General features: G+C 43.0%; 4 protein-coding genes across 6 annotated transcripts; 3 read left to right on the top strand and 1 right to left on the bottom strand.

Annotated features, from left to right (window-relative positions):
• Positions 1-200: 200 nt before the first annotated feature.
• gcat (glycine C-acetyltransferase) lies at positions 201-4,904 on the top strand. Its single transcript, XM_069701240.1, has 9 exons — positions 201-479; positions 1,219-1,349; positions 1,445-1,546; positions 1,640-1,786; positions 2,470-2,624; positions 3,447-3,529; positions 3,846-4,017; positions 4,200-4,321; positions 4,459-4,904. Exons 1-9 carry the CDS (start codon positions 260-262, stop codon positions 4,608-4,610), a joined length of 1,284 nt encoding a protein of 427 aa, XP_069557341.1. The 5' UTR covers positions 201-259; the 3' UTR covers positions 4,611-4,904.
• Positions 4,905-6,098: 1,194 nt separating this feature from the next.
• mcm5 (minichromosome maintenance complex component 5) lies at positions 6,099-11,667 on the top strand. The gene is made up of 16 exons (XM_069701069.1): positions 6,099-6,386; positions 6,986-7,112; positions 7,220-7,348; positions 7,435-7,607; positions 7,694-7,849; positions 7,956-8,125; positions 8,219-8,390; positions 8,476-8,587; positions 8,710-8,853; positions 8,934-8,999; positions 9,082-9,258; positions 9,345-9,457; positions 9,556-9,684; positions 9,801-9,943; positions 10,445-10,572; positions 11,343-11,667. Exons 1-16 carry the CDS (start codon positions 6,214-6,216, stop codon positions 11,442-11,444), a joined length of 2,214 nt encoding a protein of 737 aa, XP_069557170.1. The 5' UTR covers positions 6,099-6,213; the 3' UTR covers positions 11,445-11,667.
• Positions 11,668-11,712: 45 nt separating this feature from the next.
• On the bottom strand, positions 11,713-13,351 carry hmox1a (heme oxygenase 1a). Its single transcript, XM_069701068.1, has 6 exons — positions 13,225-13,351; positions 13,088-13,137; positions 12,876-12,987; positions 12,557-12,772; positions 12,208-12,480; positions 11,713-12,049 (listed from the first exon to the last, which is right to left on the bottom strand). Exons 2-6 carry the CDS (start codon positions 13,135-13,137, stop codon positions 11,885-11,887), a joined length of 816 nt encoding a protein of 271 aa, XP_069557169.1. The 5' UTR covers positions 13,225-13,351; the 3' UTR covers positions 11,713-11,884.
• Positions 13,352-14,774: 1,423 nt separating this feature from the next.
• Positions 14,775-26,220, top strand: foxred2 (FAD-dependent oxidoreductase domain containing 2). Of its 3 annotated transcripts, none has more exons than XM_069701233.1 (10): positions 14,775-14,903; positions 16,249-16,466; positions 16,564-16,869; positions 16,953-17,204; positions 17,947-18,261; positions 18,394-18,560; positions 18,850-19,015; positions 20,209-20,435; positions 20,533-20,703; positions 25,412-26,220. In XM_069701233.1, exons 2-10 carry the CDS (start codon positions 16,252-16,254, stop codon positions 25,642-25,644), a joined length of 2,052 nt encoding a protein of 683 aa, XP_069557334.1. In that variant the 5' UTR covers positions 14,775-14,903; positions 16,249-16,251; the 3' UTR covers positions 25,645-26,220. The 3 variants fall into 3 exon arrangements, with proteins under 3 accessions (XP_069557334.1, XP_069557332.1, XP_069557333.1); XM_069701231.1 differs by having other exon boundaries at positions 15,159-16,466; XM_069701232.1 differs by having other exon boundaries at positions 14,775-15,231.
• Positions 26,221-26,338: the final 118 nt, after the last annotated feature.

The raw sequence follows: 26,338 nt of genomic DNA, 5'->3' as shown, positions 1-26,338 counted from the left end.
CAGTGAAATTGAGTTTAACTTATAGCAGTTTATATTATGCATCAGACTCTGTCCTCTGCTACCATAGTGGATCTCAACAAGTGAGTAAACACACCCTGAAATATGATTGCACAAAACAAGACACCTGCCAAATCGCCCTTCCCTCTGATTGGTCACCCACACATACGCCTACCCTTATTACGTGACGCAGCCACGCCCCGTCTTTACGTCTAGTCTCGCCGTGACACGTTTGTCACCTCCACGCTGGTGTTAAACTGTCATGTCTCTCGGAAAAGCAGCCCGGAGTTTGGTGAAACCGGTGCGGGGGGTCCTGCAGACCTCAGCCTCGGCTCTGACCCGGAACTATGCCGCTGTCGCTGAAGCCAGAGCGGTGCTGGAGAACGAGCTCGACGCGATCCGAGCCGCGGGGACTTGGAAAGGCGAGAGGATCATTACCTCCAAGCAGGGTCCTCAAATCAGCGTGGACGGCAGTCGTGGCAGTAAGTGGTGGTTGTTTATAACAACAGCAGTTAGTATATAAATCACTGGGAGAAGCAAGAGCATGTCCGTAAACGCACCATTACGTACAAAAGTCTGTATAAATGTGCGTCTGCTGTGGAGTTGGCGCTCAGCTGCGATGTTATCTCCAAATAATAGGAAATAATAGTGTCTTGTTTCACACTGCTGAGGTGGTTCTCAGGAGAACCTTCAGGAAATCCATTCCCAGAAATGTAGCAAACAACAACAAAAACATAATATTCAAATTCATTTAAAATAAGGGACAGCAATTCGTCAGTTCCTCTTAAAAATGGCTCAAACTGTAAGCCAGCTTTCATTTCAAAATAAAAAGGAAACCTAGTAAATAATAAAAAAAAATTAAAAAAAAAATCTAATAATGACGCAGCTTATCTGTGCCTCTGTTCTGCCGGCACAGCAGCCATCAGTGTTTACATTTCAGCATGAACCATTGCCAGAGATTGTCTGATTCATGAATGGCCTTTTGACGTTGGGCCATGACCCTGAATGACTCTTGAGCTCAGTGTCATTGTTATTTCTGTGACTCTTTGTTCTGTGCTCTTTGTTTGTTTTCCCTCTTTGACCGCAAAATACAGGCCGGATTTATATTTCACGCTGCAAGTTATTCAGTGGTTATTGTCTTACTGTCTCAAACAGTTGTTATTTTACTTTAAGTATCCTCTTTTGCATCTAAATGCTCTTTTTTTTTTTCTTTTTTTTTAGGTATACTGAATTTCTGTGCCAACAACTACCTGGGACTGTCCAGTCATCCAGACGTGGTGCAGGCAGGGATTGATGCTCTGAAGTTATACGGTGCTGGATTGAGCTCTGTCAGGTTCATCTGTGGGACACAGGTATGGTGGTTAATGCACACTAACATTAAAGCCTGTGAGCTGCTGAATGCTTTGATATTAATGAGGTTTAAATTTGTGTAACATGTGATTTACAGGATCTACACAAAAATCTAGAGCAGAAGCTGGCAGAGTTTCATGAGAGGGAGGACTGCATTCTGTATGCCAGCTGTTTTGATGCCAACGCTGGATTGTTTGAGGTTTGTCAAAGTTTACTCTGTGCAGTTTCAGGACAAAACCGAAAGGATCTCCTAAGTCCCAATCAGCGAAGGCTGAAATCTCTCTCGCAACAGGTGCTGTTGGGCCCAGATGATGCGGTGCTGTCTGATGAGCTGAACCACGCCTCCATCATCGATGGGATTCGCCTGTGTCGGGCAAAGAGGCTCCGCTACAAACACATGAACCTCAGCGATCTGGAGACGAAGCTTAAAGAGGCTCAGGTGTGTGGACCTCTTGTTTTGCTGCGACAGGGCGAAGAGCACAATCTTCTACATCATCATTACTGTGTCCTTCATTTATGTTTATGCTGCTGAAATACGTAATGTCTTAATATCTAAACATTTTAAGCTATTTTTATCTATTTATACTGGTTTTTTTGGGGTTTTTTAGACGTTATAAAGAGTTTAGAGGCAAATTAATCACCATTTCTGTTGTAAACTGCATTAAGTGCCATGCAGAAATATAGAACTAGCAACTGTAACTAATGATTTAGCAAATGATCAGTTGTATTTGTGTGAAGCCAAAACCAAAACTATCTACATGGCTAGTTATCACTTCCAGCTGTTTTGTAATTTTGGGTGAACCAATCCTTTAAATATATTTCCCCTTTTCAGTATCATGTGAGGCAACTGAGGCTGCTGTCAGTGTGCTCATTTCTGAACTCTTCATCTGCATGCATGACATCCTCTGCTGTGTGTGCACTTGGAGGAAATCAGTGATTAATAAGACATTTCAAGATTTATGTTAATTGCTCATCACTTGTCTCATCTAAGACATAATTCCACAGAGGAGTTCACGCAGGTCAATGTCCGTCAGAGCTCCATGCTGCTGCAGTATTGATTAGACTGTAAAAGTGCTGCTGTTTGCTCCACTGCTCATCAGTGCTGTGCTTTGTCCTCCTCAGTCATCTCGTATGCGCCTGGTAGTGACAGATGGCGTCTTCTCTATGGATGGAGATGTGGCTCCCCTGCAAGGAATTTGTGACCTGGCCGAGCAGTACGGAGCCATGGTGTTTATAGACGAGTGTCACGCCACCGGGTTCCTGGGGCCCCGTGGCAGGTGGGTGAGAAGCTGTTTTAACCAAAGACGGGAACAAAAATTCAGTTTCTTTAGTATGTTTTTATTTTAATTGGTGTTTTCTGTGTGGTGTACAGTCTTGTAAAATGAGGTAGCTTTACTGCTGGACTTTTTTATTTTTGTATTATTATTATTTTTTTATATATATATATATATATATGAAATATGTGAAACCAAAACATGAGTGCTTCTTCACTGCTTTATTTCAACCTTTTATACTGTGCTGCCAGTTTGAGACTTTAAATTACACTTGATATAATGGCACATATTTTTAAATATGCAACTCATAAACAGGAAACATATTATACATTACACTTATCTAGGTTTTCTTTATTCATAGTAATTACTAAGTCAGCGGTAGGGAAGATGGAACATGCTTATGAGCTTCTGTGTTTTGATATTACTTCCATTTAGAGTTCCTATGGGTCTCAAATGATCAAATGACATGAGGTTGTTTTAAGAAACTGTCAAACATGGCTGTCTGAAATATTTGTGACAGTGTCATTCATTGTTACGGTCACTAGGTGTCGTCAAAAAGAGGATGATTGAAATCCTACAGCACTTATAGGGCTTTAAGAAAGTTAAGCTCTGTATCAGTGTGTGATATCAAATTGCAATCCGGTGTTCGTGAATTAGATGCATGACATCAAGGGTGTAAAAGGGAGAGCCGCCGTGGCACCAATTCGGCTTTGTGACTACCTTCAGTTTCGGCTTATTGGCGCAACATTCCTGCCTTTAACAGGCTGTAGAAAAGGGGCGATCAAGAGGAGATAAACCGACAAGTCAACCTCCTTTATTTTGCAGAGGAACAGATGAGCTCCTGGGAGTGATGGACAGAGTTCATATTGTGAATTCCACTCTGGGGAAGGCGCTGGGAGGAGCAGCAGGTAAGTCTCCATCTCACTTTGAAAACATACAGTAACAGTAGTAACAGATTGGAACACAACATCTGGCCGATTATTATTACATAGTTTTTAGTACAAAAGAAGCCAACAAAAAAGTGGCCCATTCACACATTGAGCAGACGTGTTGGCATTATCTTGGTGTAGTTGAGCATGGCCACCTGATGAACGCAGGTCCAATATTTAGCATTAGATTTATTATTGACAGCAAAACTATTGTCAAGTGTGACTTCAGGAAACTGACATTAACACACAAGATGTGACATAGCTGTTTAGTGCCATGTCACTCTTTCTCTTTCAGGTGGCTACACAGTTGGTCCCAAGCCTCTCATTGACCTGCTGAGGCAGCGCTCGCGGCCCTACCTGTTCTCCAACTCCCTCCCCCCTCCGGTGGTGGGCTGTGCCACCCGTGCTGTGGAGCTCCTGCTCGCCTCTAATGAGATCGCTCTGAGCATGACGGCCAAAACCATGAGGTGCGTTTGTTCTGAGGAGGGGTTGGACTATCTGGCTGGTTTACATTGGTTAAAACTGAGATCTCTTAGGTTTTGCCACCACAGGTCACATTAATAGTGTTTTGCAATGTCGTGAATACAGCTTAAACTGCTATCCATCTTCGATTGTGATTGTAATATTTTTGTCGATGCTGTCCAATCAGATTCAGGAACAAAATGACACAGGCCGGCTTCACCATCGCAGGCTCAGCTCACCCCATCTGTCCTGTAATGCTCGGCGACGCCCGGCTGGCCTCTCTGATGTCTGACGACATGCTGAAGCTCGGTGAGACAGCCAGAACTAATCCACTGATCTGAAAGCATCTGAACCTGTTTTTTTTATTTTGAAAGAAATGATCAAATGTGCCCCCATTCACACAGAAAACATTTCAAGCTATTTTTAACGAGTCTCTTTCACCACAGGAGTGTATGTGATCGGGTTCTCCTTCCCAGTCGTACCAAAGGGCAAAGCCAGGATCCGTGTTCAGATTTCGGCGGCCCACACAGAAGAAGACATCGACCGGTGCGTCGACGCTTTCATCCAGACAGGCAGAAAGCACGGAGTCGTCTCATAAATTGGACACGAGAAGGAATCAGAGAAGGAATCAGAGAAGGATTCAGCGAAGGAATCAGAGAAGGAATCAGAGAAGGAATCAGCGAAGGATTCAGCGAACCGCTTGTCCTCGTAGTTCATGCTGCCTGTTACTCAAGACCTATGAATGATATTGATGGAAATCTTTGTTACATTTGAAGGTCAATAGAGGTAAATGTTATTTTTGTGTTTGCTGAGCTGAATAAAGCGCTTTTGCTAGAGCATCGATGTTTTTATTTAAATAAAAAGGGCTGCTGATCCCACACTTGCCACACTACTTTTTATGAGGGAGAAAATGTTTCTATTGAATCCTTTTTATCTGTCGACAATCGACGAGTCACTTTTGACCAGTCCATCTATTCCACAGATTTAATGATTGTGAAGATAATCTTGGCAAGTTTAGTGATGCTACTAGTTATATATATTGTTGCATCATCAGCATTTATTGTAGTGAACATTAAACTCATCTTTCAAATCAGAAAAAAGGAATCGTGAACTCTCTGTTTTGCTTATTTGTGTGAGAAAGATGTTTAGGTATCTCTCCTTGGAACGAGAGATGCAAAGAGCAGACTTGAAAAATTCAACTTCATTGTCACACTTTACTTGGATGTTTGAGCTGCACTGTACATAATGATATATAAACCAAGTTTGACACTAAAAAGATATTTTTTACAGGTTTAACGCATACATACCAACATGAATTTGTGACATCACAACTAGTTTGGAAGCCAGTAGTGGTCCCAATAATCATCTTAATGTGATGTGGATCAAACTTTTCAGTAAAGAGACATTTTACCTTGATATTTAAAACAATATTTGCATGTTTAATACTAGATTTTTTTGAGAAGATGTAATTTCAACACTTTTGTAACAGGATAATTAAAGTTATTAGAAAGAAAAAAACCATCAGGAACAGAGTGTTTCTTAAAAAAAAAAAAAGGGGGTTCTTTACATTTTATTTTCTTAAAATTTGGACACTCATCTTGCAAGAAAGCTTTATAAATTATTGTCTCATTGGTCCTTTGCAGCTTTGGTCAAACTTTGTCATTTCATAAATAAGTATGAAGCCTTTCAAACTGACCTAGTTTTACTGTAACTATGGTAATATTTGATTACACTCTAATCCTGTCAAGAAGCTCCTTTAAAAGCAGCACAACCACTTCTTCGCGGTGGTAAAACTGTTTACTAAAGACAACAGACTGCAGATGAATCTAATGTTTCATCCCGGTGTCCTTTGTGGCTGCTACTCCCATGCTTTCTTTCTCCCCTCCTCCGGTTGTCTGTTTCGCGCCATGAGCGCTTACAAGCTCCACCTTCACCGCGACGTTACTCCTCCGACGAGCTGCTCTGGCCAATGGGAACAGGCGGGGTTTGACTTCAGCCAATTAGAGGACAGGAAGGCGCGCGTTGAGAGAAGCAGCTCGCGGGAAACAGACGGGAAGGAAGTCAGTTTTTGCCGCGAAACAGACGCTCCGAGCAGCTTTGTCTCTTGACAGTTTACATCCATTTGTCTTCTGACTAAGAAGAACTAGTTTTTAAACTCAACTTTTTCCTCGTGACGTTGCGTTCAACGACTTTCGTTCAGTATGTCTGGCTTCGACGACCCGGGAGTGTACTATAGTGAGAGCTTCGGAGGAGGAGAGGGACCCGGCGGGGACGAAGGAGGACAGAAGCGGATCCAGATCAAAAAGCGGTTCCGTGAGTTCCTCCGACAGTTCAGAGTGGGGACCGACCGCACCGGCTTCACATACAAATACAGGTGATTTACCAGGGATGGGACGTCTTATTAGGAACGAACGTGTATTAGCGAGGCAATTTTTAGCTTCAGAACACAGACTGAGTATAAACTGATATTAATATCGCCTGAAACAAACAAACTGCATGTTGTTATCAGGCCATCTCAGTTTTGTGTGGGTGTCGACTTTTAAAACAAATGGACGTTAACTTGGCAGGGGAGCTTCAAGAAAGTTGCATTGAAGTTGCATTCTGGGAAATGTGGGCTCGAGCATTGCTGGAGCTAAACTTGTTATTATTCAGAGTAAAAGTCGGGATATGTGGATCTCTGAGGCTTCTACCATAACCATCGGGTTGTTTTTTTTTTTTTCAGTCTGTCTCTTAAGAACTCGAATGAATGAGTAAATCACAAACAGTCGTTGGTCAATCGGGCATTAAAAAGTGCATCAAAAAGCTCAATCGGTGGCAGCATTAGCTGTGTGGTCTAATCTATCAGCTTGGAATATTTGAGCTCTTATTTCTAATTTTTTTTAAAAAGCTTCTTTTTTTGTTTTGTTTTTTGGGGCTGACCTCATGCAACAGCACTTCATGTATTTTCCTGTCTGTTTTCTGTTTGCAAATCAGAGATGAGCTGAAGCGCCACTACACCCTGGGGGAGTACTGGGTGGAGGTGGAGATGGAGGACCTCGCCAGCTTCGACGAGGATCTGTCGGACTGTCTCTACAAGCTGCCTACCGATAACCTGCCGCTGGTGAGTGCGCTGCTTCACCGGCTCTTTATTTCACCAAAATCGTAACATTTTCTCACATCACCGGTCTCAGTCAACATTGTTCTCTAACAATTTGGTCTCATTTGAAGCTGGAGGAAGCTGCAAAGGAGGTCGCTGATGAGGTGACTCGTCCCCGGCCTGTAGGGGAGGAGACGGTGCAGGACGTCCAGGTCATGCTGAAGAGTGACGCACATCACGCTTCCATTCGCAGCCTCAAGGTGCCTCTTGGTTTCCTCATCCTGTCTCGCATCGTAGCTATTCCAGACAGTTTGATCACACTTTCTTTCCCACCCCCCGTCTTCAGTCGGAGCAGGTTTCCCGTCTGGTGAAGGTACACGGCATCATCATCTCAGCCACGGCGGTCAAGGCGAAGGCCACCAGGGTGTGTCTGCAGTGTCGTGGCTGTCGCTCCCTCATCAACAACATCCCTCTGCCTCCGGGCCTGCAGGGTTACGCTCTGCCCCGCAAGTGCAACAAGTGAGTGTGACCAACAGGAATATATTTCTCAGCTCGACTTCCTCAAACAGAATTACCCTTTTAACAAATCTCTTGTCTTATTGCAGCGAGAATGCCGGCAGGGTGAAGTGTCCCGTGGACCCCTACTTCATCATCCCGGACCGCTGCGTTTGTGTCGACTTCCAGACGCTCCGCCTCCAGGAGGCTCCGGATGCTGTGCCGCATGGAGAGATGCCCCGTCACCAACAACTCTACTGCGACAGGTCAGGAACATTCACTTGGAAACTTGTGATCCAGGGTGGTGTTTTCTGCCGCTGTGCTCCTGTTGACTTAAATGTTTTTCTCCTCCTCCTCCTCCTGCTCTCTCAGGTATCTGTGTGACCGTGTTGTCCCCGGTAACCGCGTCACCATCATGGGCATTTACTCCATCAAAAAGATGGCTGCTGCAAAGGCCAAAGGAAAAGAGAAAAGTGTTGGTGTGGGCATCCGTGCATCGTACCTGCGTGTGGTCGGCATCCAGGTGGACACTGAAGGGGCGGGTATGTTAACGTCTTGGTTTGATGCATTTCTAGCCTGTGGGAGGAGATTTATAGACTCTGGTTAAATTCTAGGTTTCTTCTAATCTCTTCCAGGTCGTGGTGCCACTGGTTCAGTGTCTCCACAGGAGGAGGAGGAACTGAGAGGACTGGCTGCTTCTACAAACATCTACAACTCTCTGGCACGCTCCGTGGCTCCCTCCATCTACGGCAGTGACGATCTGAAAAAAGCCATTACCTGTCTGTTGTTTGGAGGTTCACGGAAGAGGTGAGGCTGTGAATGATATGCTTGCCATTATATTGTAATACTCTCCCCTCACATGTCCAGTAACGCTTTTGTTTGCTGCTTTCAGGCTGCCCGATGGTCTCACTCGTAGGGGCGACATCAACCTGCTGATGCTTGGAGATCCCGGTACAGCCAAGTCTCAGCTGCTCAAGTTCGTGGAGAGATGCTCGCCGATTGGGGTAATTATCCATTCTCCTCTCTCCTCAGCTGATGATCCCCTCAAACAAAAAAACCTCATCATGAAGTGTGTAATGTAATAAATCCACCCACTGATGCTGAGCCTGGACTCTGTGCCCGACAGGTTTACACCTCCGGTAAAGGCAGCAGTGCAGCTGGTCTGACTGCCTCTGTGCTGAGAGATCCCAGCACTCGTGGGTTCATCATGGAGGGGGGAGCCATGGTGCTGGCTGACGGAGGAGTCGTATGCATCGATGAGTTTGACAAGGTAAAACAGAGTTTAGTGGCAGGAGTTGTATCTTAATCTTCATTTCAGCCACAGGACTAAAGACTTATTTTGTTATTCAGATGAGAGAGGACGACAGAGTGGCAATCCACGAGGCCATGGAGCAACAGACCATCTCCATCGCTAAGGTGTCAGCCTTTTGTGCTTGTAAAAACAATTCACACTGTGCTGCGGTGTTGCCGTGATAACTAACATCTGGACTCCTCTCAGGCCGGCATCACCACCACCCTGAACTCTCGCTGCTCCGTGCTGGCCGCGGCTAACTCCGTGTTCGGCCGCTGGGACGACACAAAGGGGGAGGACAACATCGACTTCATGCCCACCATCCTGTCCCGTTTTGATATGATCTTCATCATCAAGGACCACCACGACCACCAGAGAGACATGGTGAGGAGGCTGGTGGCTTACTGCTTTAAACCCATACAGATACAGGATTATTACTGAGTTTAATGGTGAATACTTCTGTTTGTTAGACGCTGGCTCGTCATGTGATGAATGTCCACCTGAGTGCTCAGACGCAGACGGAGGGCGTGGAGGGCGAGATTCCACTCGCCACCTTTAAGAAATACATCGCCTATGCCAGAGTGTGCGTGGACCTGATTTGATATTTAAAACAACTCTGTGACTGTCCTCCAATCATAATGTGCTCATTGAAAACTATTTTGTATGGATGTTTGAATACAGTAAATGCGGTCCTCGGCTCTCTGCGGCGGCGGCTGAGAAGCTGAAAAACAGATACGTGGTGATGAGGAGCGGAGCGCGAGAGCACGAAAGAGAGAGCAACAAAAGACCTTCCATCCCCATCACTGTCAGGTAGCTTTGTTTTTGTTTTCTTCCTTTTCCAAATCAGTGATGAACATGAATCTTGTACTCCACGTCTGATACTTGGACGCTATGAAGTATAATCCTGTATGTTTCTGTTTTTTCAGGCAGCTGGAGGCCGTTGTACGAATCGCAGAGTCCCTCGCCAAGATGAAGCTGCAGGCTGTGGCCGGTGAAGAGGAGGTTGATGAGGCCCTCCGACTCTTCCAGGTTTCCACGCTGGATGCTGCTCTGTCTGGCAGTCTTTCAGGTGTGTGTTTTATTGTATTTCTGCCTGGAGTAAAACTACATAAACGCTTGGCTGCAGTGTGACGGCTCCACTGTAAATATGGCTATTACTTTAGTTCAAATGTCTACCTAGCTTTCTCTGATGTACCTCGGTGGGTCTTTACCAGAGGGGCGTGGACCCTTATCACCAAGAGGAAAGATTGTTGAGTAGCTCAACTAATTAGGAGAAATATACCCACATATAAAGTCAGCTATATCGTTAAAAACTGCATGTTGCAACTGGGTAAATTGCTAGCTAAATGTCATGAATAGTTGAAGTAGTGAGCTACAAGTGATGAAATGTTGGTTAAAACTGATTAAATAGCTAAAAAAAAAAATAGGTGATATAGTTGGCTAAAAGTAATGACCAAAGGTCATCTCTGCGTACAACTCCCTGATTGTCAAAGCTCAGCTAAGTCTTTTAACAGGACGCAGCGAAGGAGATTCCTGCTGTTAAATCTCTCCAACCACATTTTGTGTCCAGGAGTGGAGGGCTTCACCTCTCTGGAGGACCAGGAACTTGTCTCCGGTATCGAGAGGCAGCTGAAGAGACGCTTTGCCATCGGCTCCCAGGTGTCGGAGCACAGCATCGTCCAGGACTTCACCAAGCAGGTCAGTCTGAGAGCATCATAACGGGAAGTAAACAAAAACACTTGAGAACACTGCATTAATCTGTTTGCATAAACGTACTGGGACCAAACATCCATCTGGATAGAATACGTGAGCTCTTCGGTTTTCTATTGGGGAGAGGTAGAACATAGTAATCTGATAATATTCTGTCGACTCTCATTCAGGCCTGAAAATCTGATCTTGTAATTAAATGATCAAAAAAACACAATTTGTTTGTCGTCATAATAAAAGATGGCTTGCTTGTTTGTTTAAATCATACAGAGCATATGGGGGATGACAATACATCAACCACTAAAGGGTTTTTTTGTTTGTTTTTTGTTGGGGTTTTTTTGTGTGCAGATACCAGTGATTTTGTGACCAATATGGAAATTTAGTAGAGAACAGTTTCCCACTGTCTTAACACAAGAGCAACTTGCAAATCCAGTATTACTTTATGTCATAGAATATTGCAAATTTTAACCAGGGAAAGACAATTTTATTTGTCAAGCACATTAGGGCAAAATTTTAAATAAATATTTAAAAAAATTCCCCTTGGGGATTAATAAAGTATATACCTACCTACCTACCTACCTACCATAAAATAAGAGAAAAGTCAAATGAAAGGCAGTGAAGTTAATAAAATGGAAATAAAAATAGAACACAAGTTTTCGATCAGTAACCGAGTCCTGAATTTGCTCAACATTCAACAAGCTCTCGGTACTCTTGTGTTCATCCTGTGACTGATGTGTTCCTCTCCTCTGTGCCGTCTACAGAAGTATCCCGAACACGCCATCTACAAAGTCCTCCAACTGATGTTGAGGCGAGGCGAACTTCAGCACCGCATGCAGAGGAAAGTGCTCTACAGAGTCAAGTAGAGTCAGCCATTACATACCCCTATAGTTTTTGATGTAAATAGTTTTGGTCTATTTGTGCTGTTATATTTCCCTTGCAGACATCTTGGAATAATTTCTTGCCACCAACTGTTTAATTACATGTATCAGGATTTATGCTATAAAATGGATAGAGGGTGTCACTGTTCCAGTGGTAATGATGCTTTGGATCAACTTAAAGCTGTTACTGAATGTCTGCATGCCATGAAAAAATAAATAAAAGTATTTGAAATTATATCAAGAGTCATTCTGATTGGACAGATTATTTTATTACAAATCATTAAAAAGATGAGTTACAGCAACAGTGAGTTGTTTACATACACATGATTTGATAGACTAGCTGAGACACAACATTTCAGTCTTGACTTCATTGAGTGATGAGTAAAGTGCTGCTTGTGCATATCCAGTATAAAAGCAGGTGAAGACTAAAAGGCATAGATGCCCACTCCAATCGTGGCCAGTGCGACGCACAGTCCCACGGTGAACTGCATGATGGATGACGGTGGGAATGCAGCAGTTGGGAAGTTGCCATTTGTGTGTTCTGCTGTTCCTGTTGTGACACTCAGCATTTTCTGCAAATCATCAAAAACCTGGAAGGGGAAACACAAGATTTTAAAAACAATCAGCAAGTTGGCAGCATGTTTGTTCTGCATGTGTGATTCACTTCCTCTTTCTGCTGGATTCAACGGGACTAGTGGAGCTTTTTTTGGTCCCTGACTCTTCTGCTCTTCGACGACTCCTGACTCACCTGAATGTTGAGCTCGAAGGCGGACACGGCCTCCTCCAGCACCGCCTCCTTCTCCTCCTTCGTCAGGGCGATGCTGTTCATCCGGCTCCTGTAGAGCTGCTTGAAGCGGTTGGGGCTGCTCACACCGGGGAACGAGAAGAACGACAGGCCCTCTTTGCTGCTCAGCTCCAGAGATTTCTGGGTAATCTTTCCCAGCACTTGTCCCCCTGATAGATCACCAAGATATCGAGTGTAGGCGTGGGCTACGAGCAGCTCTGGGTTCTCCCTGCCAATCTGAAACATGTGGGGGGGTGCGTTGAGCTGATTTCAGTTCAGATTTATGGATCATTGTACGGAGCATCGTACTCACCTCTCGTAGCCTCTGTTCATATTTGTGTGTGGCTGCAGGGACGATCACTCTCTTCTTCCAGTCTGAGCCAAAAAAGTGCTCCAGATCTCCTTCCAGTGATTCAAGACGGGCAAGTTCCTGAGGGAAGTATATCGGTGCAACCGCCGGATGGGAGCAATTCCTGTCTAGCTCCTCTTCTAGAGCCTTGTAGATCTCGTAGAGGGAGCACAGCAGGACCTGATTAAAGCATAGAGATGCATATCCACTTTTTAGGATGATGTAAAAACCAAAAAAAATAAAACAAGACAAAGTGTGATGTTTTCCTTTGTTTACGGCTCACCTTGTACTGTGGCAAAGTGATCTGTCCCTTCTGGTAACTAAGCATCAGCTGAGTGTTTTCGGCTCTGACGTGGTTGTCCTTAGTGGCTGCTTTAATCTGCTCTGACAGGTCGCTGATGGGAAACACGGGAAAGGATCAATAATTCATCATATCCTGAAGAAGAAGTACGAAAACTAAAAAAAATGTCTTAAATTTGTGAAGGAAATTGTCACCTGCCAAATTCCTCAGTGTCATTTTTCCTCGCACTCTTCATATTCTCCATCTATTGAAATTGCATCAATTTTTTTATTTGGCTAATTAAAACTACATTTTTGTACAAATCACAAAGTACATAACACATTTTACTTACGTTCAGTAAGATGAAGTCTTCGGTTCCGTATGCTCGAGTGTGTTCTCGCGCTGCTGTCACTTCCTCTGGATGGTCTATCAGCTCTCTCCTACCTCTTTTATACAGCCATGACTGCTGTAACTGATAAGTCACATGGGAATTGTGACTGCTGAGTCATTTTAATCAGACTGCTTCAGCTTAACATGACAAAACAGATGTTACACAATGGTAGGAAAATCTGAAAACATGATAAGGCAGAAATCAAACACTCAGTGCACAGCTAGGTTTTGTACTCCCTCTGATTTTAAGTACAGGGCTAAATGTACATTTGGAGAGTAGATTACTTCGTATAATTTAGAAGTACTTGTACTCTATCAAGTATTTTCATTTTTTACTGTTTGGTGCTTCTGAGTTACTACTTTTCAGAAAAAGATATTGTACTTTTATTTAAGTGTTAATCTATTCAAATATTATGCAATGTCATGTTGTTACCTCGAAGTATCTTGACTCCTCAAAGTTCTGCTCACACATCAAGGAGTAGTAAAATCTACCACAATCATAAAATGTATTAAAAAAAGCCCTCTCAGTGATGAATACTTTCACTTTTTATAGATTTACCTGGTCATATTTCTCTTCTTTTAGGCTACTTCCATATACTTACGAAGATATGTAAGTATAAATATACTTATACCTTGACAGGTGGTAAAATGTCATCGTCAACCTTCACAAAGCAAATTCAATGATAAATATAAAACCTGGGGAAATTGAGTAATGAGTGTAAAACATAAGACTGAAGACTAGTCGGAGTGTCAGGTTTATCTAAGGCCACAAGTAAACATAAAGACCCACTCACTGTGGTAACCACACCCTCGATCTGGTTCTGTCATATTGAATGGAAACTGAAAATGTTATTGTATTTCCTCAAAACCCTCTTTTGTCGGACCACTTCTTATTAACATTTGAAGTTACAATAATGGACTACACAGCATGTGGGACTAAATCCCACTACAGTAGATGTCTGTCAGAAAATGCCGTGGCCAAGTTTAAGGAAGCAGTTACATGAATTTGAAATAGTTGCAGTGGTAGTCCAAATACAAATACAAAATAAAGTTTAAATTGGAGGAGAGGTTAAAACTTCTGTCGGTGTGAAGTGTCAGTTTAAGTGCTGAGAGAAGTTGAAGTGCTTGAAGTTGAAACACTGAAAGGATTTGAAATGTCAGTTGACATGTAATTAAAATCCTGAAGGAGATGAAGGTAATCAGTGCTGGTTACAAATAGCAAGAAGTGGAAAAAACGGCACTGTCATGTTTACAATTTCAAGCTTTGAACAGAGTCTCAGGGGGAAAGTATTTCCCTTTTCCCTCTGAGTTCAGCCCAGTTGGTTTGACAGTGATCAATGACAGTGGGCATTGTAGGTAGGATTGTTAAATTGATATAAAATAAGATGTGCACACGTCTTTTATTCTGTTCTATTCTACTCTATTCTATGGTATTTTCTAATCACGCCCCTTTATGCCAGCCGCCCTCCATTGGTTTTTGTGATCCGGGCAGGGGGGGGGCAGTAGGTTGTGCTGGTGGGTTCTCAGAAGACTACACATTCCCACATAGCGCGTTTTAAAATGCTGAAGAGTAAACATGTAGCGGCCTTGACAGGTTTGAAGCCCCAGATGTTGCGCTCGAGGGACCGACAGCTGTAAAAGGTACCGTATTGCCTTCCATGTTTCCGCGGTTGAAAGCATTAGTCGACCTCACATCTGGTTCAGCGGGCGACGGCGGCCGCCGCATCCCCGGCGGAGTGATGTAACATCGGCCAGAGAGTTCACGGAGAGCCGGGGGACTCTTTATCCCGCTTCTTAACCCCGGTTCGCCGGCTTCAAGTCGCTAAATTATCCCATTGGTTTATGAAGTGTGATGTCTTGATAAATCTGGGCTGAATTTGTTTATTTTTGCTCCAGAGTGTCGAGCTGCTGCGCGTATGCAGTGGAGCCAGTTGCCCCATCATGGCCCAAATGCCCCTGCTGCCTGAGAGTAAATACAAACATTATGTTTACGATCATTTGCAAACATATCTCGTATTTTTACGTGGAAAACAACTTTTTCTAATAAAATCTAGAATTATTTTCACCATATTGCAGCAATATTAGCCTACCAGATATAAATATTAGATTTTTTTTTTTTTTTTGGCCATAGCCTATATATCCCCAAATCGTATGTGTCTTTGTAGCACAGATGTTAAATTTTTTGGGGGGGATTTTATGGCACTACAATTTTCTAAATATATGTAAAAGTCTATCAGGTCATTTTTATAATGGGTGATGGAGAGCAGGGGTTTCAGCACATTATGTGGTACTGTATTATTCTTCTAGGGTGATTACCACAGAGCATTGTAAGTTAAATGAATATTTACACACATGCATTAATATTTGATTATTTCTTAAGTACACATTTTGAAGTCTTCTTTTACTGTGACAGTCGTTTGAGAATGATTTAGGAAGCAGAAGGGGACTGGCCATGCTTCCTGTGTAGAAAAGCCCATTTCTAAATAGTGTTTGGTGTTGTAAATTAAAATCTACTTTTATTTCTGCAGTTTCTACGTCATTATATGCCATATTCAAATAATGGTGAGACTGACCTCTCCTGGACTGCTTTAGAGCTTCCAGAGCAAACCATCGTGATGGGGGGCAAATGTGTCATTGAAGCATTTATAGGAATCTGTATCTTATGCCTTATCTATGTGTTTTATTTTTGTACGGTGTTGGTTTAATGTTAATATTTAGCGACTCAAATGGTCTTGTTCCCTCCTTAGTAGGCACTTTCATCTAATCACCCGTAGCAGGCAGGGGATGTGATGCAACTACACGCTTTGAGTGGTTGGTGTTGTTTGGTGTTGATGTGATGTTGATGTATATTGCTTGACGTCAGTAAAGCTTGGAATTTCACCTCAGTCTCATGCCTCTGCTGGCCGAACTGACAAGATGTATTTATTTACTGCAACACGTCACCCTATCATCACACACATTTGAACTACTTTCATTCATCTGGCAGGTTATGGATCGGAGCCTTGTGTGTTTCATTCTTTTCACCCTGATTGGCTTTGTGGTCAGCTTTTCTGACAACCGGCACCACAATGGCACCCTCCACTATGACTACTGCGTGCTGGGAGCCGGTCCTGCAGGGCTGCAGATGGGATACTTCCTCTCTAAGGCTGGAAGAGACTACATCATCTTGGAGAGGAACTCAGGACCTGGCAGCTTCTTCAACAAGTGAGATACTTTGTGACAGCTTTCGACACTGTACTCCTCTGTGGTCCTGCAGCATGTTTAAGACGTGTCCTCTGTGCTCTGCTTTGTGCGTCCCAAGGTATCCCAGGCACAGGAAGCTCATTAGCATTAACAAGATCCACACAGGGAGGCGGAACCGAGAGTTCAACCTGCGTCACGACTGGAACTCGCTGCTGAGCGATAAACCCGACCTCCTGTTCAAGAGAGTGAGCAGTGAGTTTTACCCGCCAGCTGAAGCCTTCCCTGTCTACCTGTCCATGTTTGTGAAGGAGCTTGGGTTGAAGGTCTGGTACGGTGTTGACATCGGAAGGATCAGGGCGGTGCAGTCAGCCTCTGGCAGGAGCTACACCCTGACAGATCAACATGGGTCAGACTACAAATGCAGGTACTTTGTGCCACACTGCACTTCAGGTGAAAAATTCCCCTTTGTTTGGATTGCGGATTGTACTTTTGTCTTCTCTTTCTCAGCATCCTTCTGGTAGCCACAGGTCTGTGGGTATCTCAGAAGGTAGAATTTGTCGGTTCTGACCTGGTTGAGGGCTACGAGTCCATCTCCACTAACCCCGAGGACTACAAGGACCAGGCTGTGCTGATTCTGGGAAAGGGGAACTCTGCTTTTGAAACAGCCCAGAGCATCTTGGGAAAAGCGAGTCGGGTGCACATGCTTAGTTCCAGCCCTGTTCGACTAGCCTGGCAAACACATTATGTTGGAGATCTCAGGTAAAGTAAAGTGAGGATAACTTCATACAAAGTGCAGGAGAACAGAAAACAAGCTAAACTACCAGGATTTTTCAAATGAACTCCATCCAACCATTTCCCACCGTTTATCCGGGTTGCGGTCCGGTGGCAGCAGGTTGAGCAGGTTAGCCCAGATGTCCCTCTGCCCCTGCTAAATTTTTCAGCTGCTTCTGGGGAAACACAATGTCTTCCAAGGACAGATGAGATATGTAATCCCTCCAGCGGGTTCTGGGTCTACCCTGGGGTGTCCTACCAGTTGGACGTGCCCAGAAAACCTCCAGTGGAAGGAGGAGGCATCCTGATCAGATGTCTGACCCGCCTCAGCTGACTGCTTAGAACACAAAGGAGCAGCGGCTCTACTCAAAGCTCTCTCCAGATATCAGAGCTCCTTACACTATCTGGAAGGTTTAGCCCAGCCACCCTACAGAGGAAACTCATTTAAACGTCTCATACTGTATCAGCGATCTTACTCTTTCGGTCACCACCCAAAGCTCATGACCATTCGTTAGGGTCCGAATCTGGATCAACTGGTAAATTGAAAGTTTCGTCTTCTGGCTCAGCTTCCTCTATCAAAATGTTATTGTATAAAGCCAACTTTACTCCGATCAGCATCAATTTGGGTGCAAAGGAAGCCAGGTGACAGGCTGGGCCGAGGGCCTGGGTCTACCGATGCCCGGCCACATGTGCTTTCAGCCTAAACTGACCTGTTGTTTTTGCTTTCCAGAGCTGTGAATAACGAGCTAATAGACACATACCAGCTGAAGTCCCTCGATGGGCTGGTGGAGGCACGCCTGGAGAAAATAGTCATCGCTCGGCGAAAGGAGGAGAGCAAGAGGAGATCAGGTGGAAAGAAGAGAGAGAAAAAGGGTCAGCTATATCTTACTTTGAATAAGTACATTCAGAAAAAGGAAGAGAACAGTCCGGATGTGACGGGAGAAGAACTGCCGGGGCATCACATCGACAACTTCCCGATGCGAAAACCCTACGACCGCGTGATTCGATGCCTCGGATTCCGATTCAACTTCAGCGTATTTGACAGGTAGAGATTTATACAACATGGTGGGCTTGTGGTATTATACCAGTGCCCATGCCCATTCATGTAAGTAATGTCCTTAATATGTATAAAAAAAAAAAAAGCTGTTTTATTTAGACAATGTTCCCATCTCCACAGCTCTGCCTGCCCGCCTAACAGTGAAAATGCAAAAGGGAGGTTGCCGGGGGTGACAGCCTGGTATGAAGGGAAGAACACCCCTGGCTTGTTTGTGCTGGGAACTGCTGCTCACTCCAGAGACTACCGCTCATCTGCTGGAGGCTTCGTCCATGGATTCCGTTACACAGGTGAAAGTCAGACAGATGTTTGTTATTTGGTGACACTGTAAAATAGTTGTCACTGAAAAATGCCCACTTTGTTAATGGCATCATGGCATCACATCTTGGCCTACATGCTCTGATCCCAACTGTAGGTCATACACTATAGTTGATAGTACTCGGTTGTGGACAGTGAACACTCACATCTGGAATGCAAACAAACTGACAACTCTGCTTTTGAACACAACAACACCTTTGTGCCACCTTTACATGTAGTCAGCATTATTTTAAATTAACCTATATGTATTTTATGCCACAGCACGAGCTGTACATCGTGTACTTGAACTTCGTTACCATAGCAACCTGTGGCCATCAACAAAACTGTTGACAACGCAGTTGCAGCCCTGGATTCTGAAGCGGGCCGGCGAGGCCTCTGGGCCGTACCAAATGTTTGAGGTCCTTGGGGATGTCGTACTTCTTCGAGGGTAAGCAGATGCTTATTTCACCAGTGATAATTGCCATTTTCCAGCTTTCCTCTTTTATTAATGAGAGCTTCCTGTTGTCACTTGCTGAGTTCAGGTCATCCATCTGTCCATCTGTCCTTTTTATGTTGAATGTCCTCATCAATGGCTGCTTCAGAACAGTTTTATTTACACTGCTCCTAGTGTATCATAAAGCACCCACATATTGTGTTCAATATTGTATTGTTCACGATAATATCAGAGTATAATTTCTATTATAAATAAATTCACACTGTAAAAATGACAATATTCTGACTTGTTGAGCCAATGGCATCATACCATAATGCATCGTAACAGCATGATATATGTTACGTGCCAAATTTACACAGCAACAATAAGCATTGCTTTAAGTGGCTCCACAGTGGAGTAGTTAGTTTACAAAAGATCAGATGTACAATAAAACATGGTGATATGTCAGCTTTTACTGTATATTTTATGGCAAACAGTTTAATTTTTACTAACATATAAAACTAAAACACTTATTTTGCTGCAACTGCATGTTCTTGAATTAAATTATAAAATATTATTTAGTATTTTGCCATCTCGTTAAGAATATCGTCATCCAAGAATTACCCTGAAAAATCTTGATATTATGTTTGGGCCATATTACTCACCGCTCCCACATCACCAGCCGCCTCTCAGCTGGTCACCACAGTGGCCACATCTGTTCAGAGGTGTTCTGGTCAGGATGTCTGAAACACCTTCACTTTTAATTAACCTGGAAGTTTCACACATTACACCATGAAAATGGTTCAAAAACTACGTTTCCTATGAGCAAAGTATATTTTGTGCAAAATTCTATATACGGTCGCTTGTGATAACACGTGAAATTCATGTTATTTTTCTCTAAAGAGTGTTTTTTTTTTTATCAAGAAATATATTGTCACTGCTCTACCATAATGATATTTGTCTTTTTACATAAATAGCAGTGTTTGGCAGGGAATGCTTGTATTGACAGATGATGTTGGAACTGCATCATCAGGTTATCCATCCTGTTAAGTCTCCCTGTGTTTACTTAGTTCATATATTGCTGCTCTACATAGGAATAAAATCACCAAAACATGTCTTACCTAACCTTTTCACAGGAAATAAAACTACAGTTAATCTATTTGATGCTCATCATCATATTTGATCTGTCCTCTCTCCTTGACACAAAGCTCTCACTGTGAATACATGGAAGAGTTTCCACTCCAGGCCTTGCCTCAGTTCTCTTCTCTCTCTGGTCATGAGGTCTCCAACCATGGACTGATAGTTGTAGTTATGCAATATGGGAAGAAGATGATAGACTATCTGGGGCGCAGCAGGGCAGAAACAGACTGGACTAAAGCTTGGAAATCCAACTTTCTGCACCCAGTTTTATACTTCTATGACACACTTCCTACTGGTGAGTAGAAATGCTGCTAACATCAGAATTTAATGTACTTAATTTGACAGGGAACAAACTCTGAATGAAAGTTTTTGATAGAATCCTTATTTTCCAGAGGAAGAAATGAAGTTGCGCCCCCACGGCTGGCCTTTACCAAGGCCCAAGGCAATTCATCACATCGTTGAGGACTTCCTCACAGAATGGGAGAGTCCCATATCCCACATCCAGCCTCTGCGCCGTTTCCTGGAGCACTGCGTCCAGGCTGACCTCAGGGCCTTCTATGCAGGTAAAGCAGCATGTTGACAAGCGATCTGTTTCCAGCCCATACATTTTGATCTCTTTTTTTTAATACTCGATCTGACTAAATGTTCCAAGTTCCATTTCTTGCTGAAGAGACCAACATTTTTCTCATAAAATACAATTCACTGATTTAACAATGTAATACAATCAATAAATAACAAGACTTTCAAACCAAAGAATACATTAATTAATCAGACCAGCTGGATAGATAGGAAGTTATTAATATTAATTAAAATTTTCATTATCATTTGATTTGACAGTGGGTTCACTTGGGTGAACGGACCCTTTAAACATCTGAACAACATTAGGACATTTCTGTCATTTCAACATGTTCATTTTTGCAACACGCTTTATTGTGGTGTCAGCAGCCCAACCATCTCTTGCTCTTCATCAACCTCTCAGAAGCACATTTCATTGATCTGCACTACATCAGATTGTAGACACAGATATTGGATGGAAATAAGTATAAAAACTGAAAAATGTTTGTGTATGTTTTGAATTCTTACTGTAAAGCTGTTTGTGGCCTTGATTTGAAATTAAATATACAGCAGGAATGAATTAAGGAATTGTTGTTATTCAAATACATCAATCACAGGTGTTGTGGAATGTGACATCACATGACTTCTTTGTGATGTCACAATGCTTCTGTTTAGGATCAAAGACACTGTAAGTGGGTGTGGTATTCTAGAAGCCACGCCCACTTACAGTGTATATAAGCGAGAGATTTTCAGCCTATCAGTACACCAATCATCAGCACACGCACACATCAGACAGCATTTAAGACACAACAACAGTAGAAAGTGACTGCAACGAGTAGCGAACAACCAACTAGGAGAAAATTGATTGTATTAGAATCAGATTTGGAACAAAAACAGAATCAGATCAAAACTAAATCAACTATCTCAAGAGCTGTTTAGTCTCAGCGTGAACAAGGTAATCAAGACCTTGTCAAAGAGGCTCAGGAAGGTTACAGTTGTGCCTCGTGAAGGCAGCAACAAAGCCAATGAAATGGTCAAGGGGTCCTCCACCAGTAATCAAGCCAGGATGGGCAACATCCATGCGGAGGTTGAGCCCCAGAACTCTGCTGCTCCCGCTTCTGTTCATCCAACACCGCCACAAAACAATTCTGATGTGGACTATCTGAAACAGAAGGTGGAGAATCATAAACGAGTCCTGGATAGGACCATTAACAGTCTACAGGAGGAGCAGAGTATGAAAGAAAAGGCAGAGAACAACAGACAATACAACCGGAAAAGGCTCTGCATGGTGGAGAAACAATTGCAAAAGGAACAACACCTGAGACTCCACAATGAACAGGACCTGACGAAGCACAAAGAGATTGTTAGAAATCTGAGTCGGCCCTCCAAAGTTAACCTTTCGGCTGAGCCCAGCGCAATGGAGACAAGCAAAAAGGAGCTTGTATGTGCACTTCAGATGGAAAGGTTTAGAGCTGACATCCTCGAGAGGAAGATTAAAGCCATAGAACTTCAGCAGGAAGAGGCCATCAAGGACAATGGGACCCTGGATGAGCTGAAGTTCTTGAGAAAGCAATTGGAAAACAAGACCGACTCCTGCCTTGAATTGTCCACCAAAAGTATAGCACGGGATGTGGACAAGCAGGCTCTGGAAAAGAAGCTTGAAGAGCTGATAGCCATCCTTCATGAAGGCAGCAGCAACAAGGACAAGGATCCATCCACCTGGACAGAAGCCACCACAAAACAATTCTAAACAGGTGGAATGTCTGAAACATAAACTGGACAAACTTAAATGGTCCCTACGCAGGATCCATCACCGTCTTCGAAAGGAGCAAAAGACTAAACAAACGGCAGAAAACAACAAATACTGTGACTGGAAAAGAATCCTTGTGGTGGAGAAACAAATACAAAAGGAACAGCACATGAGACTCTGCTATGAAAAGGAGGTGAGATGGTACAAAGACATCATTAAAGATGTGAGTCGATCCTCCAAAGCTGACAATCTGATTGAGTCCAGTGACACGAAGAATAGCAAAGGAAAGCTTGTGCATGCGATCATGAATGAAGAGCTGAGGGCTGAAGACCACCGGTTAGAACTGGAGAACATAAAACCCAAGCAGGAAGAGGCCAGCAGTGAGGATGTAACTCATGATGAGCTGAAGGACTTAATAAAGCAATTAGAATACAAGACCAACTTCTACATTGACCTGTGCACCATAAATAAAGAAAACATAGAGGACAACCAGACTCTGAAAAGGAACATGGAGGAGCTAACAAAGCAGTTGAAGTACTCTGTGAGGGCCGTCAACCACAAGCCTGAGGTCATCTCAGAGGGGTCTGCATCACAGGACAATGTAACCTGACCTCAGGTCAGGTTACCTGGCACCGCGCTAGTGGCAGCCTGTTGCAGCAGCTCCCCCCTGAGAGCCCCCCTGCTGTAGCGAAGAAATTTCCCCTCGGGGATTAATAAAGTGAAAAAAAAACAAACAACAAAAAACAACGGTCTCTACACCAGAAATGACCTTGACACCAGAAATGGTCTCCACACTAGAACTAATCTCAGAGGACTCTCCACCGGAGGAGGCCGGCAAACACAAGCGTATCGTCCGAAAGGATTCTACACTTGAGGACAACTTGACAACAGTTTTTACAGCAGAAAAGATCTCAACACCACAACAGGTCTCAATACCGGAAGAGGTCTCAACACCGGAAGAGGTCTCAACACCAGAAGAGGTCTCAACACCAGAAGAGATCTCGACACCAGAAGAGGTCTCAACACCAGAAGAGGTCTCAACACCAGAAGAGGTCTCAACACTACAAGAGATCTCGACACTACAAGAAGTCCCGACACTACAAGAGGAGATCTCGACACCAGAAGAGGTCTTGACACCAGAAGAGGTCGTAACACTAGTGGAAATCTCTGAAATAGAAAAAGTCTCTCTGTGGAGACATTTTAAGAAATTCCTGACACCATCACATCGCCGCAAATACAAACATTTTGAGCAGAAGCAGGATGAGTGAAAACAAAAACCTGCTGGTATGTCTAGTTTTGTGAGGACCGACCTTTTCAGTTTTTATTGGTCCTCACAAAGATAGATGTCAAAGAACACAGAAGGGTACACTATTTTAGTATTTAGTTCCTGTTTGTGTGTTTGTGTTTGTGTGTTCAGTGAGTGTTAGGGGTTAGGGCATTTTCGTGGGTTTTTCTCTGGGTGCTTCGGTTTCCCCCCCCAAAAAAATGGTACACTGTATAAACTGTAACAACTTAAATAAATTCTTTAGTCATGTATACAGAAGTAAGTATTCTTCATAGTGAAGTTTGTCAGTGGCTGAATGGTTACAGTGCAGGCCAAACAACTGCAACGTCCCTCCGTTACAGCCAGAGACCTGTGTTACATGCAATAGTTGCTCTGTCACCCAATGTTTCCTGTTTTGTTTCTTTACAGGCCATGTTTACACCAGCAGAAAAAAATGCTGCTGTGTGTTTGAGGGGGGGGGGGGGAAATTTTTCTAAAGTCTAATGAAACAACTAATATACCAACTCTAAATAAATCAATAATCTTCATCAGCTCAAATCGCCTGCCTGTCTGACGCATATAGTCTTTTTATTAGGTTATTTATGACTTCTTGAGAAATAAAACTTCTGTCCATGTGCATGATAATTTATCCAACCACAACAACTCATGGTAGCCCACTAAAACGTGTTTTTATTGTAACTTGGCTACCTACTGCCACATTTGGCTACTTTATTGATGAGAGAGGTCACGGGTAGAATATTTCAAATTGAATCTGAACAGCCAGGTTCTCCTGAGGAGAAAGTGAAAACATATGTTATTTGCAGAGTCATTTTCTGGTAATTTAATACACCTCAATAATGCACTATGAAGTCTCAGAGAAGAAGAATACAAACATAACAAATGTATAAGCCTGTACCCAAATACACTGTAGAGGCAGGTGATTTTTATTTTTTACATTGTTTTGTATAAAGACATATGTTTGCAGATTATTTACAGTAATTTATAGACTTTGTACAATGGATTGTTTTCATTATTAGGCATATTATCTAGTTTATTTTGTATTAACTTAGGGGTTTATGCAAATTATGACACTACTGCAAATATTACAATTATTGTGCAAATATTATTATTATTATTATCATATATAACTTGTAAGCAACAAATTCACACTTTGTGTCCAACAGTTTACCTGCATTTGATGCAGAAAAGCTTTTAGCCTCATAATTATATCATAAGATCACAATGCCACTTAAGAAGGTTTAGGTAATGACGTTACTGCTACTGTTTATAACTTGTGCACAACCCTTCTTTCAATTTTGAGGCATGCATGTTGACCCTGCTGCTTTGTGATGGCAGCAAATGTTTAAGAAAGTCAAAGAAAAGCAGTGTACATTCTGCATTTGTTTGGTCTGTGTGAACGCCTCAAAGCAGAGTTCAAGAGTTGGGGGAGATTTGGCAACATGAGGCAGAGCTTCATCTGCCATTGATGATGGTCCCAAATCTTGTATTGTGGGCGTCACTGTAGATATTTTTAGGTGCAGCTTGGGACATAAAGACATTGCACAAACTTTAAAGTTGCATTTTTAAACCAAGGACATCAAAGCAAGTTTTTTTTTTTTTTTTAATTGCCTCATATGATACCATAAAGACATGATGGCAGACGGTAGTTTGACTTATTCCTGTGTTTCCTCCTGTCTTTTAGAATCGTGTTTCCGCTCATCCCTCACCCACCGTAAGCCGCCGCTGTTTTGCCAGCAGGGATACTTGAAGCAGCAGGGTGTCCCTCATAGCAGTCGGCTGCGGCAGCACGTCCATGACGCCGGGCTGAGTCCCACCAGGCGAGATGCAGGCACATCAGGCGCCGACCCAGCTTTTCCCAGCTACCTGGCACCAGGTGGAGCCTCCATGTCTTCAGGACTGAAACTTGACTTCTGATTGTTTTACGTAAAGAGTGTTAAAGCAATGCTGTTTAAGTCTGTCAGAATTGCTACCTCCAGCAGTCATAGTCATTCCCTCAGCAAGACCAAATATTTGGACGGAAAACCATCCTACAAATCAGTGGTTCCCAACCTTTTTTGGGGTGGGGGGGCTTTTGAGCCATTAAGATTAAGCCATTTCTCCTCCATAAACTCGTCACCAGATATCTGCCACTGGATTATTTCAACCAAAGACTTCTGATCGTGTTTAAGTGTCAGAAAGAAGTACATTTTTATTCAGAATATAAGTTTGTATCCTTTTTCTGGTAATCAGCTCCTCGCAATTCAAACAGGTTGAGGTCCAAACCTGCAGGCTGGAAACCACTGCTTATCACTGGAGAGGTACTTTGCCTCTTTGAAAGCTCCCGTATTATAATTATTCCTCACAAATATTTATATACATTACACTGTGTCATTTTCATATTATGAAAATCTATATTATGTAAAGCTATATAGATGGCGGGTGGGGGGGTCACAAATAAATATGTATTTTACATGATGTTAAATGATTAAACATACGTCAAACAGGACATAAGACGATTGTTTGTTTGTTTACTTCAGATGAATGTTTTGTTTTTGGTTTTTTTGGGGGGTTAACGTTACTGATTTTCACGGTACGCATGCCCAGAGCTGTGATTGGTCTACCCTGAGAA

Source organism: Brachyistius frenatus, unplaced genomic scaffold (assembly GCF_029030835.1).
Source record: "Brachyistius frenatus isolate BFR_SWC_R1_liver_20210118 unplaced genomic scaffold, ASM2903083v1 Contig_36, whole genome shotgun sequence".
Taxonomy (NCBI): domain Eukaryota; kingdom Metazoa; phylum Chordata; class Actinopteri; family Embiotocidae; genus Brachyistius; species Brachyistius frenatus.
Note: the sequence above shows the minus strand (reverse complement) of the source record. Positions and strands in the feature narration are given on the sequence as shown.

Bases quoted from the DNA above. Each gene is read 5' to 3' on its own strand.
- foxred2 (XM_069701231.1), top strand. From the start codon at position 16,153: ATGCCTCTGCTGGCCGAACTGACAAGATGTATTTATTTACTGCAACAC. The intron at 16,870-16,952 runs GTACTTTGTGCC...TCTCTTTCTCAG, and splicing joins GGGTCAGACTACAAATGCAG to CATCCTTCTGGTAGCCACAG. The intron at 20,436-20,532 runs GTGAGTAGAAAT...CTTATTTTCCAG, and splicing joins CTATGACACACTTCCTACTG to AGGAAGAAATGAAGTTGCGC.
- gcat (XM_069701240.1), top strand. From the start codon at position 260: ATGTCTCTCGGAAAAGCAGCCCGGAGTTTGGTGAAACCGGTGCGGGGG. The intron at 3,530-3,845 runs GTAAGTCTCCAT...TTTCTCTTTCAG, and splicing joins GGCGCTGGGAGGAGCAGCAG to GTGGCTACACAGTTGGTCCC. The intron at 4,018-4,199 runs GTGCGTTTGTTC...CTGTCCAATCAG, and splicing joins ATGACGGCCAAAACCATGAG to ATTCAGGAACAAAATGACAC.
- mcm5 (XM_069701069.1), top strand. From the start codon at position 6,214: ATGTCTGGCTTCGACGACCCGGGAGTGTACTATAGTGAGAGCTTCGGA. The intron at 7,608-7,693 runs GTGAGTGTGACC...GTCTTATTGCAG, and splicing joins CTGCCCCGCAAGTGCAACAA to CGAGAATGCCGGCAGGGTGA. The intron at 9,685-9,800 runs GTAGCTTTGTTT...CTGTTTTTTCAG, and splicing joins TCCATCCCCATCACTGTCAG to GCAGCTGGAGGCCGTTGTAC.
- hmox1a (XM_069701068.1), bottom strand. From the start codon at position 13,137: ATGGAGAATATGAAGAGTGCGAGGAAAAATGACACTGAGGAATTTGGC. The intron at 12,773-12,875 runs GTGAGCCGTAAA...TGCTTTAATCAG, and splicing joins TCACTTTGCCACAGTACAAG to GTCCTGCTGTGCTCCCTCTA. The intron at 12,481-12,556 runs GTGAGTACGATG...CACATGTTTCAG, and splicing joins ATGAACAGAGGCTACGAGAG to ATTGGCAGGGAGAACCCAGA.